Source organism: Myiozetetes cayanensis, unplaced genomic scaffold (genome assembly GCF_022539395.1).
Source record: "Myiozetetes cayanensis isolate MyiCay16 unplaced genomic scaffold, myiCay2020 scf21, whole genome shotgun sequence".
Taxonomy (NCBI): Eukaryota; Metazoa; Chordata; class Aves; order Passeriformes; family Tyrannidae; genus Myiozetetes; species Myiozetetes cayanensis.
Genome location: NW_026087423.1, coordinates 7,860,579 through 7,876,092, shown reverse-complemented (window position 1 = coordinate 7,876,092; position 15,514 = coordinate 7,860,579). Strand labels below are relative to the sequence as shown.

Below are 15,514 nucleotides of genomic sequence, written 5' to 3'. Positions count from 1 at the left end.
GCCCAGGCAGGTCGTGTCCTACCCCTCTGTGATCCCACTCCAGCCACCCACGGCAGCAGCAGCACACACAGCAAAACCCCTCTGCTGTTCCTCTGGGGAAACGTGTGTTTCTGTCATCATTTAAGAACAAAAGGGTCTCTTTCAAGGGTTTTAACCAGAGCAGGAGCTTGGCCAGTCTCAGCTGTCCAGCGCTTGGCAGCTTTGTGGTGCTGCAGCCTCCTGCTGCGGTGACACTGAGTCACCAGAGCTGACCTGCTCTGCCAGTTGCAGATGCCAAAACTTGCCCACAGGGTGAAGTCCCGAGCGCCAACAGTTTTTCCAGACACTTGGGTGTCTGGGTGATGGGTAAGGAAGAGTCATGGAATGGCCTTCACTGGGAGTTTTCCCTTCACCACAAGCCCCACTTCCTCCTGGGAAGTCTCCCAGGAGCAGGAGCCTGGGGGAGCTCATTGATCTGCAGCAGTGACTGAACACCCAGACAGACACTGCAGGTTCTCTGTCACCTGGGATGAGTGTAGGAGAAGCTGGAGGGGACTCGAGGACTGAGAGTAATTTGGTTTAACACCAACTATTCAACAATTCTTGCTTTTTCTGCATGAGCTGCCCAGAGATAATTGCCCTGCCTTATCTGCTCAGATCAGCTCAGCTGAGCCCAACCTCCCCAGCCCAAAGATGACAAAGAGCTCGTTTGGACAGCTTTGCCTTCCAGTTAAAAACCAGAAGACTTCAAAAATAACAAGTTGCATGTTTTGTGGTCCTCCCTGCCTTCTCCCCCCTCCCCTTCCAGTCAAATACACACAAAGAACTGCACACTGGTTTAATTTTCCATCACATTTTTTGAAAAGGAATTCCAAGATACAGTACAGCATCTTAGTGTTCTACACAAAGCAAGCCTTCAGCAAAAGGTCAGAGGATCTTAATGGTGTAAAAATATATCTTAAATAAAATAGTTTCTCTAGGAGAGCAAGCCGTGCTGTACATCATCTCTCGGTCCTTAAGAGTCATTTACAGAAGGCAGAGGCCGGGCTGTACAATCCACACACGGAAAAGTGAGTGTACATTCATGCTACAAAGTTAGAAAAGGTCCAGATTCCAGGTGCTTGGGGCAGATCTCCACACCCAAGCAGGGATGCCATGAGTGAACCAACACGTGCCCTGTATTTCCAGCGAGGAAATTCCACACTTCCAGTCCATCCAGTCAGGAAGTGGATTGGAATGACCTGCCTTTCCCAAGTCATTCCATGGATTGATTGTAACTCATCCCTTTCAACTGGCCAAAAAAAGAACCACCTCCAGCAAAAAAGGACTGGCTGTTTCATGTCTGTGTCCAGGCTGGAGCTGGTGAGCCAGAGCTGTTTCAGTGTCCCACACTAAGATCATGATTGTTCCAACGGACAGGGATCATCCTATGGGCTGGAAAGACAACTGTGGGACTGCCCTGCCATCTCTGACAACAGATCAGCCTTTAAACACTCCCATTCTGAGCACAACAACCACCAGGACAGTCACTTCTCCAGCCAGGGGAAAGCTGCCCACCCCAGAGCATCCAGTCTGAGCATCTACGTGAAAACCAACATAAAAACCAAAGCAAAAGAGGTTTGTCCACCAATTCCCCTTACAGGACCTGCCTACCTTCGGGGCAAGCGACTCGGGAGTGCTGCCAGCTGAGATTCTGGGAGCAGGATCAGAGGAACTGGGAACAGCTGCAGCTCACAGCAAGGGTCCAGGGGTGGGCAGCACATCCAGCTCTGCCACAGACCCGGCCTGGCAGCTACAGGAATGTGGGAAGAGAGTTTGTAAAAGGCTGAGCTCATCCCTCTCCTCATCTGCTTTTGAGGGTAACAGCTCTGGAGCTTGTACCAACATCCCCAGTGCAGCCCAGTGAGGGGACACACCCCCTGCTCCAAGAGGACTGGAATGCTGGGAGCACGTTCCCATCTTCACAGGTGATTCGATTTAATTTGGAGAAATACCTATAAAATAATATTAAACAGCATCCAGAACACAAAACTTCCACCCTTTCTGCCCCAAAGGCAGCACAGCAAGCACTGGTCTCCCAAAGGCCACCTGTAAAATGAAGAAAGAGATCATAGCAAAGTCCCTTAAAGCATTTAATTTCCCAGATCACGAGCCTTTAGGACTCACCTGGTTTCTTACACCACTAAGATGGTTTATTTTCCACACCTCACTCCTTTTTATTTCCAAACTACAGTTCTACTCCTGCACTAGCAGTTCTGCAGTGCCACGACTGCCCATACAAAAAGGAGATGTATATAGTCTAATTTACACTGTTTATTAAATAATTTCTTAATTGAGAATACTTTTAATCCAGGAGAAGAACTGGAGAAGCCTTACACACTGGGCTGAGCCTACTCTACAGCATCCCTGCAGGGAATGGGATGTTTGACATGGACACACCCTCCCCACCCCAAAACCCTCTCCAAGGAAGTCAAATGCGTGACAGGAAGGGCTCTGGAAAGGTGGGAAGGCAAAATGGTCATCAAGATCTGCCTAAAAACAGCTAAATAGTGCAGTGAAATGCTTTTAAATACCACAGACACCTCCACTGACTGGCAGCCAGTTTTATGAGCAGCTCTGGAGACAATTTCTAGCTGAGCTTTAGTGGGCTGGGCGTTCCCAGCCGGAGTCCCGAGGTGAGCCAGGCCCACGCCGGCACGGCCAGTTCCAGGGTGGGAGCGGAGCATTCCCAGGCTCATTTGCCCCTCTTGCCACGGCCTCTCCTGGAGGAAGGTTTGCCTGTGCCTGCCGTGGAGGAGCTGGCAGAAGACGCCACCGCGATGTTGATCTGTCCCTCCTGGATCTCCTGCCGGGTCTCGGCCGGGAGGTGGTTGATCTTCTGCTGTGTCTCCAGGTAGAACATGACATCCCGCAGCTGCTCCTGGATCTCGGAGATCTGCAGGTCCTTCTGCTCACAGGTCTCCTTTAACACCCTCTCCTCCTCCTTCAGTTTGTTCTGCAGCAAGGCCTGGTTTGCTCTCAAACACTTGTTCAGCTCCTGCTCCTCCTTCAGCTCGTTGGAGAGTTTTGCCACCTTGTTGTTCAGCTGGGAACACCTTGGAAGGAGAAGCACAAGTCAGGAGAGAAGCACTCCCAGCCCAAACCCCACTGCAGCCTTTGTACTGGGCAACTGCCCCCAGCCCCCCAGAGCACCTGCAGCTTGGATTTCTGGGCAAGGGAAGGCAATGAAAGACTCTGCCACGCCCCCAGGATTCTCTGTGCAGCACCTGGGTGGTACCTGCACATGGAACAGGATGCTGTGAGGCAGAATTCCTTCCCTAACTGCAGAACTCAGGAGAATCCCTTCTCTGGGCAGTCAGGCAATTCCACCTCGTGCCAAATGCCAACAGTGCAGGCAACAGGGAGATGTTTGGGAGATGGGACTAACCTAGAGCACACACCTGCAGCTTTTGGAACGGGTCCCAAAAAGGGCACAGAGATTACACAGGACCCTCAGAGAGCTGAGGGCAGTCAGGGACCCCCAGACATTGGCTCCTGCCACACTCCAAGACCCTGAAGATGCCACTTCACTTGGAAGTGAGATGCTCCCAAAAGGATATCAGTAGCCTTGTGATTCACAGACTTCCTGCTCCCAACAACTCACTGCTTTTACCCTGGAAGTTTGCTGGCATCCTACAGCAACCCCTTCCCACCCAGCAAGGGCAGCTGCACTGCCCCACCTCCCTGGCCTGGGCTCCCTGCTCCAGCCAGGATTGCTGGCCAGGCTGGGAGGAACGGGGCACACAGTCCCACCCAGGGGGCTGGAGCACATGGATCCCAGTCCCTGTGCTTGACATCCTTCCTCCGGGCCATTCCCAAGATCTCCATTTTCCTCTGTGCTGGGTGGTGCCTCTGCTGAGCTGCCTCTCATCCCTTTGGATGCATCTGCCAATGGCAGGACAGGCTGGCATCTACCTCAGAGCAGGGGAGGAAGGAACCCTGGAGCAGGCAGAGGAAGGATCCCCGAGTGCTAAATATGCAGAGTGTGTAAAAGGAGCTGAGAACCCCAAAGCTGCTCACAAAACAGGCACTTCCCCTTTGGGAACACCTACAGAAATCAGAGCTTTTTTTAAAGCAAGCCATGTTCTCAGTATTCCAGCTTAAACAGCTCAGAATTGCCCAGGAATAGCAGGATTTTTTTCCTTTTTGGATGGCAGTGTGCAGCACTTTAATGGCTGCCTGGAACTGAACCTGGCAGCGGTACCCACTTCCTCTCCACAGACTGCTTTTCTTTGAGCAAGTCATTGAGCCGCTGTTCCAGACTGTCACACTTCTCAATGGTCTCTTTAAATTTGGTCTTCATGTTGTTAATCTGTAAAAACAAACACAGGCATTTCAACCAGCTCAAAGTCCGCTGCACTTTCGTCAGGACGCTCATTTCTCTGGAGCGGTTTCCAGACTTTGGCCAGCTCCTCTCCCCAGGTGAGGGGAGCTCTGAGTCCAGGCTTTGTTCTGCTGGAGAGACCCCCCAGTGTCCCACTGGTAGCCCAGACAAGGAGCCACGTTGCCGTGGAAGCTGCTCACACAGAGCAGCAACTCGGGCTGAGAGCTGTGCCAGGATCACACAAAGGCTGCAGCAGATCCTGAACTTCTCCCTGCCTGCAGCAGCCATTCCTTCAGCCCTTCCCTCGTGTTTCTGGCTCCACCAGCAAACTCACATTTCCACCTCAAGGTGTTACAAGGCCGGGTTTTTGCTCATTTCAAACCAAACCTCGAGGAAATGTGGTCAAAGTGTGAAGATGAACAGGCTCCCCTGCTCAGCACTGACTCAGCAGTGCTGTCATAAGGCAGTGACCCACTGACACCAATATCTTACTCATGCAAAACACAAACACAAACACTCCTTTCTCGGCTTCCTCTTCCTCTGCTGCCCCACTCCAGGTGCTGCTGCTGGACAAAGCCAAGCTCTCCTTCTCCAGGTGCAGCACTGAGCGTGTCAAACCCCCAAGACGACACTTCCAGGGGATTTAGAGTCAGGAATACTTGATTCCTCCATATCAGTGTCTACAGCACGCTGTGGTGCAGTGGAGGCAGGAATTTAAAGGAAAAGTGCTTTCCTGGAGGAGCAATGTGGAGCCATCTCAGTGTCAGCACACACAGTGCAGCCACTGCTGCCTCAATGGATGCAGAGCAGGTTTTAAGCCTTCCAGCCCTAATCAGGGAATGTTTGTGCAGCTGATGGGTAATTTGGGGAAGTAGCCTGAGCACTGATAATGGAATAACACTGCATGGTGGCACCAATCCAGACAAGACGTACACGGAGCAAGTGCCATGAATAAAACTGTTGGGATCTTTAATTGTGAAACCACATTTGGGGAATGGATCAGAGTCATTTCACTTTGAAGTTCTTGGTGGATCATGTTTCTGTGCAAGATTATTTTTGATATATATTTTCCTTCTATAATGTTCTCCTTAAGATTCCCAGGACTGTTCTTTAGGACAAGGTCAGTGACCACTATTTCAATGGTCACAATTTCTGTGTTTATTTAACTGCAGGTACTAAATGGTCAATTAGAAGTCATGTGGAAAGTTAAGTTAAGGACTCAGTTCTAAATCCTGACTCACTTTAAACCTACTTCAAAGGATCTACATAGAGTGAAAAAGCAGTAAAATATCCTCGCCGGATTTTTGCCGGTGACATTTTGAAGCAGTCCTGCCTCCAGGATGCTTTAGAGGAGGAGACTGAACTTTTCCCAAAGGGTGAGGTGGAGAGAGAGAGGGGATCAAAAAGAAAGGGCAAATCAATATGCATTTGGAGCAGAGAGACAGCTCCCACCTCCTGCAGCCGAGCAAATTAAAGTCATATTGTCTCTGCTACACCAACCTTCCCCGGAGAGCCGTGTCAGGGAGACGGATGGCACCGGCAGCCCGGGATCCTGCAGCACCACGGGCTGCCCTCCCCTCTGCTGCAGTTTCCCCAGCAGCACATTTAAATCACCCTTCAATCTCGGTGCAATCTACCTGCTTCTGCACCACTGAGCAGCAAATTGCTGGCTGCGAGCAGCCAGAGGAGGGACACACGCATCCCGGAGCCAATTTTCCCAGCTGGGAGCAGGGCAGGCTGAGCGAGGCCACGTCACACACCAGGGACCCAGCAGCTCCTTCCCTCTCCCATTTCCCAGTGTCCAGGGCCCTGCACACCTGCCCGGGGCAGAGCTCACCTCTTCAGCCGTGTCCTTCTCTATCCGGACAATCTTGTTTTCCCAATAGATCCGCTGGGATTCCAGCTGGCTCGTCAGCAAATAGGAGTACTACAAACACAGGAGGGACACAGAGCAGTCAAGGGGGCTGTGCTGATCAGAGGCCTCCAATACCCAAATCAATTTAATCAGATGAAATTGAGCAGAGAGAAGGTTCTGGACACGCATCCCAGCTGCACCTCCAGCTGATGCTGGAGGTTTCACTGGTTTGATTTCACAATCAAATCACTTGGGTTTTTTCTGAAGTCAAGGAAAGCCTTCAGAGCACGAGGATCAAGTGAAAGTTCCGCTGAGCTGAACCCATTATCAAGGTAAGAACTTTTGAAGGAGGAGACAGATTGTTTTCGTGGGAGTAGCAATAAATCTCTACAAGAAAATGAAGCTTCACCCAACCCTGTCGTGAGAGTCTGAGATCCCAAAGGCTGAGGGGCAGAGTTCCCATTCACAGCCCCAAATCCAAGGCAGGAGGGTCAATGCACATGCCCAGCTTCCCTAGAAGAAGGTCTCTGGCAAAGCACCCTCAGCTCTGTGTAAATATTCCCAATCTCCAATATGGATGGCCCATTCCAATGTCATTTTGGCATCTGAACGAGGATAGATGCCTTCTATGCCATCTTTTCCCTGCTGGTTCTGCAAATGAGTTATGAGAAGGTTGGAAAACCTGATCATTTCTTACCATCAGGCTAATAAGCACTAAATTAGCCATTCACTGCAGAATTAAACATGCACAAAGCCCTGATCACTCTCAGTAATTTCTGAGTGCCAACATGCACTGCCAAATTCATTCTCTCTCAAATATTTAGATCTCATAAGACAGAGAGATCTTACATGCTTTAAGCAACAACCTCCCAGAAAAAAGGGTTAAAATTAGCTGGTTTAGCATCTGAGTGTTATTCAGAAAATTCACTGAAAAGCAACCAAATATTTATCTGAGCAATGAGCTGCTCAAGTCTGGTCCCTGTGGGCTGTTCCTCCTCACATCCCCTCGTGTCTAATGCGGCTGAAATGGTGCTGCAGTGCCTGCTCAGTGAAGCAGGCATTTCTCCTTTAGTTAGGAGAGAAGCTGGGCAACAGGTACTGAAAATAAATAAATCATTATCTGTTCAAAAGGAGGGAACAGAACAGGGTTGGTGTCAGACAAGCCTGTCAGCTTTGCCGGCCAAGGATTCCTACAGCCTGGTTCAGTTGAGGAGCTAAACTGACAGTTCCACACAGATCCTGGCTCTGAACCCCTGTCACAAATCCACTGGGAAGGGTCTGGGGAGCGACTCAGACCCATTTCTCCATCCAGTGACCTGAGTGTTTGCAGCAGCACAACCAGCTCATCTTCAATCCAGTGACCACAGGACGACACTGCAGCTCACACGGCGCTGCATCAGCTCTGCAGAGCCAGGGAAGGTTTTAAAAAAAAAAAAAAAAGGAAAGAAAAAGGAGAAAAAAAAGCAGTAAAGCCATTCCTGCTCCTGCCTGGAGATGATTCCCTACAGGCAGGGAGCAAGGTCTGCTGTGTAAGCTGATGGGGATTGAACCGTGCTCGTGTCAGGGTTTGAAACCCTTCCCCACACAAGAGCCCAGCACGTCAAAATATTTACCTCTAATTGTAAGGCATCAATTTTCTCCTCCTGGCACATGTCCCCCTCACACTCGTACTGAACGATCTTCCCGTCAGTTTTACTGGCCACCAGCCGATGGACGTAGTTGTCTGAGGAGAGGAGATCCAAGCACTTGGAGCTGAGGGGCACCCAGGCTGCCCCCAGTCCTGCAGCACAATTAACCCCCCAGGCTCTGCACCAGCACCTCGGGGAGGCCCAGAGCCAACCTCACATGGGCTTGTTCTTCTCCCAGGCACCTCACAGGGTATTTATTCCAACAGCCCATTCCCACACCTCAGGGAAAACGGACAGAAAGGGAGTGACAAACACATTCCAGTCATGTTCTCCCTCCTCCATCTGCTCCAGACCCACTAAAGCTGCTCTAAGAGCAGAGATGGATGTTCCCAAAAGACAGGGAGTAGTGCAGACATAAACTCCTTCATCTCCAGGCAAACTCTGCCTCAGCTCCTCTTCCTAAGGTGTCCCAAGAGCTGTCCCCAAGCCAGGTGGCCCCGCAGGAGGGCCGGGGAGCTCTCACCTCCAGCGTAGTCCCAGACCCTGTGGTTGGTGAGCTGCATGGCGTAGGTGTGCTGGGTCTCCTCGAAGTGCTTGTAGGCGTGGCGGCTCACGTAGCGCCCGCAGCCGATGTGCCCGCAGATCAGACAGATCCACAGGTTCTGCCAACACAGGGAGAGCTCTGTGGGTACAGCACAGTCACCCGGGGCACCCTGGGCAAGTGTGATCCCACTCCCGATGCCCTGCTGCTGCTGTGCAGTCCCTCCCTCAGGGAACCAGCAGGGTTTGCTTTCCCTTTCCTGCTCCTCTGGAAGGCCAAAGAGAAGGGGGTCCTTGCTCACTGGAGACAACTCAAAAGGAAGCTGATAACCCCCTGACTGGTAAAATCAGCCACAGAATTACCCCCCCAAAGCAACCCAAGAAGCTGTGCAGTCAGATCTAGTCTAGATCTCGCTCACCATCCACCCACCTACTTACTTCTTGAACTCCACACTCAAAGCACTTGTTCTCTTCCACGGGCTCTGGTGTCTGGCAGTACCTGCAGACAGGGCACCTGGGGGGCAATAAAGCATCGTGATGAGACACAGGGAGCTCCATCCTCATCTTCCAGGAATTAAACAGAGCCAGAGAGCTCCAGGGAATGCCTGGTGCAGCGGGATGCTCCCTGTATCCCCCATCTCTCAGTTCACGTTTACCCACTCAAATCGACCTCCATTCCACACAAGGTCACTGCTTTTAGGCTGGTGAGGGACAAAAGAACAAAGAACAATTCTCCCAAAGCCATTTCACAGGTTCAGCTGGATCTGGCTTAGCTGCAGTCCAAGCACAAAGAACATCTGCAAACATGAGCATGTTGTAGCTACACCCTGCTGAGAACAGCCAAGTGACACTCCACAAACACACCTTAGTGCTTGAACAACCCTGAGGAGATGCCTCAGTTCCACCCCAACCCAAGGGATTTGGTCTCAGCCTTCCCAGGCAGAACACCCCATAACTGTACCCTAAAGGAATCAGCAGCAGGCATTCCTTTTGGATCCACCAAAGATCCAAGAGGTCTCTCATCCCTTTTGGAAGTACCTCAGTGCTGCCAGAACACCCAAGAGCAGAAGGAACCTGTCCAGACCCGGAGCACCAGCAGCTCAGCTCAGCTCGGGGCAGCTGAGGTTGCATCTGCTGCCAGGACTGTTTATGTATTTTTCATTAGCTGCTGGATAAGCCACAGAACTATTCCAGGGAGGAGGCAACTGGATTGCAGTCAGCTTTCTGTGCAAATTCAGGCATTTACAGCCTCTGTGGCGCCTCAGCAAGGACAGGGATTTTCCTTTATGGTTCTTTGAGATGGGGAGCATAAGTTCTACTTAAATTGTATAGTACATGTTTAAGTGCTGTTTTGGATCTTGCCCCTGCACTGGCTAAGCTCCATTGCTTCAGATTTAAACTGGTTTTGATTTATGAGCAAAGCAGCCCATCAGCCTGCACAGCTACACATCTGATCAATGGCACTGGGGTTCTGCTGCTTTGGCTCACGAGTGATGGACAGAGAGGCAAAATCTTCCTCACAGTCCATCAGAGAATCAGGCATCAGGGTCCCAGGGACAGAGCAGGCACAGGGGAGATGTGCAGCCTCCTGCTGCAGTAGCTGTGACTGCCTGAGGTGCAGCAAGCAGTGTCCAGAGGAATACAAAACGTGTCCAACTCTGAGCAGCTGACTGGGTGCCAGCTGGAGGCTCCAGGAATGCTGAAATCCCCTCCCCAGGGATGTGAGGGCTGGTGGGAGCATGAACAGGGAAGGGTTAAGGCAGCAAGAGGAGCTGCTTTAAGGACAGACTCAGGTCTGACCCCCAGCATTGCCCAGTGCCATGGAGGGTCTCCACACACAGGGCATGGCCCCCCATCCCTCATCCCACACCCACCTGGAACAACAGCCTGTGTGGAGCCTCCCCTGCCTGATTTACTGAGTGACCTTGTCATCATTCCTTCCTTCCCTGCCTTCCCCTTCCCAGTCCTGTCTCCCTGCACACCTGCTCTTGCCCAGCTCCTCCTCCTCTCCTCCCAGCATCCAGGCAGGAGAGAAACCTGCAGGGCTGCCCAAAAGGCCCCTCAGCTCCAGGCAGGTGTGCAGATCCATCTTTTTTAGGGATAACCAAAGTGACAGTGCTGAGTGAGGAGGGCTGTGTGTGCACTCAGTGCTGTTTACCCCAGCACTTTTATCCTGTATTTTGAAATAATCAGCATTACTCTACAACTCCCTCCCTGCCTCAGCAGCGAGGCCCCCGGGAATCATTGTTCAATTACTTTTGGCAAGGAGATTCCTCCCTGGGAGTCTCTTAATGGGAAAACAAGAGCATCGGGCCTTGCAGTAATTCCTGCCCCCACTCTGAGGAGCAGTGCCTTGTCAGCACAAACCCCTCCCGCTCAGAGCAGGCTTTGGGTGTGGGAACGAAGCAAAGCCCCTTACGTGGTGTCCTCCCAGCGCTGCAGGCACTGGCTGTGGAAGCTGTGGTTGCACAGCGTGGTCAGGATCCCGTTCACCGACTCGTCCATCCTCTCCAGGCACACGGTGCACTTGGGCAGCTCTGTGAGGTCCATCACGGGCAGGCTGGCCCCCTGCAAGGCAACAACAGACTGCTCAGCACCTGCCAAGCACCGGCAACCAAGCCCAGCTTCTCTCTCGCTGGCGCCAGCGATCGCAAACGCGACGCGCGGCGGGGAGAAATTTATCTGAAATAAAGTGATCCCCAACATTCAACAGCCCACAGCCACGTTCATCTGCACAGCACGGGCACAGTGAAGGTCCACCAGCCCCACTGTGCTCTGGGGGTTCACTAAATGACAACACAAGGCACGTTTAGGTCAGACACAAGGCATAAAACCCATGGAATTATCACACACTCTCCCAAGGACACTGGAACGGGAAGCAGGGTTTGGGTTGATGCAGCTGAGCTGTTCTTGCAGTGTTCTGCCCAGTCCAAATCACCCTCTTAAAATCCTCAGAAGTGCAGGGAAAAAAACAGACCAAACTTACATCTTCTGATTTGAAGACTTCAGCCCTTTCCACGTACACCAGCTGGCAAACATCCTCCTCGATGGAGTTGAACTGGCGGCCGTTGCAGGCCATGTAGAAGCTGTCGGCATCAGCCTGGGCACAGAGCAGGGGAAACCAGTTAAAAAGGGAAAACTCACAGCTCACACAACCCAGGAGGAGGAGGAGGAACCTCCTGTATCCTCCCTTCTCCCCTCATCCAGCCCTGTAACACCAGGGGAGGGATTTCGGCTCCAGGCACCGCATTTTGGCATCACCACTGGAAGACACGAAGTGAAGTCCAGGGCAGTGACAGCTATGCTGATATGGGATCATTCAGCAGGAATGAGGGATTTCCCTTCAGCATCTGTTTTGCCCCTTGTCAGCAATTTCAGGGCATTTGTAAAGCAGATTTGGCCTCTGCAAAAATTGAAGAGGGACGCGGTGCAGGACGGTGATGACAGGAAAAGGAGCAGCAGTTTAACTGTGGGAAAGAGTCAATTTCACCACCCACAGTCCAGGCAAAAGAGGCAGAACCAAACCAAACCCTGTCAAATCCATCATCCCTTTGCACTCAGTAACTCCCCAAACCCTTTCTCAACACAGGATTGAGGCAATGAGCTGAATGCCACATTCCCAGACTCCTGGTCATTCCAGCCAGAAGCATCAAGGCCCTGGAGATTTGTTTTGCCACCTGCAGGTACAGCCATTAGGGGTCAACAGAGCTCCAAGGAATTCCCTCAGAAACAGGAATTTCAGGGTGAATTGAACACAAGTTCAGGGATTTGCAGCATTAGATATTTGCCTGTATAATGTGGTACAGCAAGGGACAAAAATCAACTTTGTAACTACTTCAATTAGCACAAACTCACACAAATATTCCATGTGCACAAGGGGCATGGGAAGCATCTCAGGCAGCATTCACAGCTGGGGGAAACCTCTCCCTGAACCCCAAAATATGGAATTAGCATTTGGGAGAGGAGAATGTACAAGTGGAAGGGTCCACACAGGAACTGGAGGGGGGAATTTAAGGCCACACAGTTCAGGAGACCTGTAAGCAGCAAACTGTGTTATGTGGGTGTCAAAGCACCCCAAGGGCTCTCAGTTTGGGGGTGACTGTCCTCTCCATACTGGCAGTGGCTGGGAGACCACCCAGCTCCTCAGAAAAGCAGGAAAGGTCTTTCCTAAAACACAGGGAGCCCCAGTGGCTGGGTCCTTTAAGTTCAGCACAGCACAACACACCCCTCTGAGTAAGCTGTGAGACAGCAGAGAACTCTGTGTCTGGGCTATTTTTAATAAAATATCCTGCCAAGACAAAGCAAGAACAAAACCAAGAAAAATCACAGCTAGAACAAGGCAGGTACTCTCCTCCAGGTGTGGGACTGACCTTAGCAGCCCTGGGAATTCCCAGGGAACGGGGACAAGGCTGTTTCCCCGTGGGTGAGTGCAATCCTGGCTGACATCTGACCAGTGAAGCCACACAGACCCCCTGAACAGTGACAGCCCAGCCAAGGGGCTCCCAGCTCTTACCTGTGAGCTGAACTTGATCAGCACCATGTACTGGTTTGGGGTGGAGTCTCTGATGATTTTCATGTGCTCAATCACCTCGTAGAAGGAGGCCACGAACTTCATGAGGTCGTGGCTGGTCATGGTGGCCGGGACAGTGAGGATGCAGAGCATGGCACTGCGCTGCACATCCTCCTTCAGGGAGGTCATCTTGCTGGGGACACAACAGGGACACCTCAGGGTGGGGAAAAGCACAGCTGGACACACCATTCCAACTGCTGCAGTCACTACAGGAGCTGTTATCAACCTTAACTCTCTTCTGTAAGTGTTGAGAGGGGTTGTGGTGAACGCCCAGGGCCCCCCACGTGGAACAGGCCCAGCCATCCTTCAGCCAAGGATTGAACTGGGCAGCTCCAACAGCAATGGGATTGCCAGGAATGATTGAACGTCTGTTCTTCTACAAAAGCAGCTGAAGTTGCCCAGCCCCAGGTGCTCAGCACTGCTCCTAGAACAAGTGAGCAACATTTGTTACTATTTCCAGTGCCCTTTTGGGGACTCCTGGTGGCTTCCAGGAAGACCTGAAATGGGAGTTCTGACACAATTAGAGGGGAATGGAGTGGAATTACAGGATGAAACCTCCTGCTCCTCAGGCAGCTCCTCAGGCCTGTCACCAAGGCACCAGAGATCACGATTAACTCGTGGGATCCCTCAGGAAGCTGCTTTCAAACGACATTTTTTTTGGAATCTGCGTTTGTCTTGAGCTCTTACAGCCCCCAGCACAGGCTCCCAATGCCCCCAGTGTCACCCACTCAGCTGTGTCACCCAAGCTGCACCATCAACCCCAGGCAGGCTGTGCCCTCCCAGGAGGAGTCACCCTTCCTGTTTGTCCCCGTCAGGAGCCACAGCCCCGGGGTGACAGACTCACCCTTCCCAGGAATCCACCCTTACTTTGTTTTGTACAGGTGCATAATTCCATGCACGATTTCCACCGAGGGGTTCCCGCTGAAGAAGGAGATCTGGTCAGGGAGCTGCTTGGAGGGGGAGTCTGGAGCAGCCTCGCACTCCTTGCTCTGCTCCTCCTGTTTGGTTTTGTCCTCAGCAGACGCAGCCTCCGAGGATTTCCTTCCTTCCACGGCAGCTTTGGCTTCATCTTTCACAAACCAAGAGTTTCCTGGTTACTGAGGTGCTGCTGTGCCCCGAGCACAGTCTGTGTTCACACAAAGCACAGCTCTGGGGAGCAGCAGGATGAGATTCCCCTCATCCCTGCTGGATGAAAGGGACACTCCAGAGCTACAGACACCCCGTGGGAGCCCCAGGATGGAGCTGGAGGAGGTTTGTCCCGTGCCCAGTGACATCCCAACAGGCACCAGTATGAGCACAAAGCAACTGGGACAGCTTTGCTGAGCAGGGGAGAAGTGGGAGATCCTGCTGTGCAACCTGGATGTGTGTCAGACTTGGTGTTCCCATCCTTAAATCCCTCCCTGCCAGGGAAACGAAACATTTACAGAGCAAATGTTTACAGAGCAAATGGTCTCGTTGCTACGGACCAGCAATGCTGGGGAGCAAAACACAGGCCAGCTGTGGCACAGCCTGGAAGGAACTAAACCTCTGTGGAGTGAATCAGGGAATATCCTGAGCTGGAGGGGACCCACAAGGATCATCCAGACCAACTCCTGGCCCTGCCTAGACACCCCAACAATCCCACCCTGTCCCTGACAGTGTTGTCCAAACACTCCTGGAGCTCTGGCAGCCTTGGGGCTGTGACCATTCCCTGGGGAACCTGTTCAGTGCCAACCACCCTCTGGGGGAAGAACCTTTTCCTGAGATCCAACCTGACCCTGCCCTGCCACAACTCCAGACGTTCCCTCTGGTCCTGTCTCTGCTCACGCCGAGCAGAGGAGCTGCCCGTCCTGAGGAAGGTGTGGATCGGGATGAGCTCAGTGGGAAGTGTTCGCCAGGATCAACCAGCTCTGCCCCCGCACCCAGCGCACACTCCTGAACTCCTCAGCTTGTTTTCCAAACTGCAGGGCCGGCTCCAGACCCGCAAACCCCGCAGCCCCCTCGAGCCCCCCAGCCCGGGGACAGCCCCGGGACAGCCCCAGCCGCCGTCGCTCGGTACCTGCGCGGGGCCGGATGGTCTCGATGATCACGTCGGTCATCTCCCGCCGCCCCAGGTGCTGGTGCAGGATGGCCGCGCGCTCCCCGGGGCCCTTCCCCTGCAGGCAGGCGGGCACGGCGGCGGGGGCCGCGCCGGTGCTCTCCGCTGCCATGTCCGGACCTGCGGGCACAAACCGGGCGTTGGGCCGGGCGGGCGGCGCGGGGCCCCGGTAGCGGCGGCGCCCCGGGGGGGCCGCGGGCACGCACCGGCCGCGCTGTAGGCGAAGGCCTTGGGCAGCGGGGAGGCCCCGGCCAGCTCCAGGCGGATCACGACCAGCGACACGCTCATGGGCCCGGCTCCAGGCGGACCAGCACCGGGACACGCTGACGGGCCCGGCTCCAGGCGGATCAGCACCGGGACACGCTCATGGGCTCAGCTCCGGGCGGATCAGCACCGGGACACGCTCACGGGCCCAGCACCGGCACCGGCGCCGCCGCCGCTTCCGCCTCCGCCGCGCCGCTCGCCGCGTGACGTCACCGCGCCCTCACGTCACGGCGGCGGG

At 53.2% G+C, this 15,514-nt stretch overlaps 1 protein-coding gene across 1 annotated transcript; it reads right to left on the bottom strand.

Moving 5' to 3' along the window:
* Positions 1–802: 802 nt before the first annotated feature.
* Positions 803–15,428, bottom strand: BRAP (BRCA1 associated protein). The gene is made up of 12 exons (XM_050318566.1): positions 15,219–15,428; positions 14,974–15,132; positions 13,803–14,004; positions 12,879–13,068; positions 11,352–11,465; positions 10,785–10,933; positions 8,804–8,879; positions 8,349–8,487; positions 7,811–7,920; positions 6,180–6,269; positions 4,227–4,330; positions 803–3,074 (listed from the first exon to the last, which is right to left on the bottom strand). Exons 1-12 carry the CDS (start codon positions 15,298–15,300, stop codon positions 2,714–2,716), a joined length of 1,776 nt encoding a protein of 591 aa, XP_050174523.1. The 5' UTR covers positions 15,301–15,428; the 3' UTR covers positions 803–2,713.
* Between the last annotated feature and the right edge of the window lie 86 nt (positions 15,429–15,514).

Coding starts and splice junctions, on each gene's coding strand:
- BRAP (XM_050318566.1), bottom strand. CDS start 15,300: ATGAGCGTGTCGCTGGTCGTGATCCGCCTGGAGCTGGCCGGGGCCTCC. Junction 8,880..10,784: donor CAGCGCTGGGAGGACACCAC/GTAAGGGGCTTT, acceptor ATTGCCCCCCAG/GTGCCCTGTCTGCAGGTACT. Junction 6,270..7,810: donor TTGATGCCTTACAATTAGAG/GTAAATATTTTG, acceptor CTGTGTTTGTAG/TACTCCTATTTGCTGACGAG.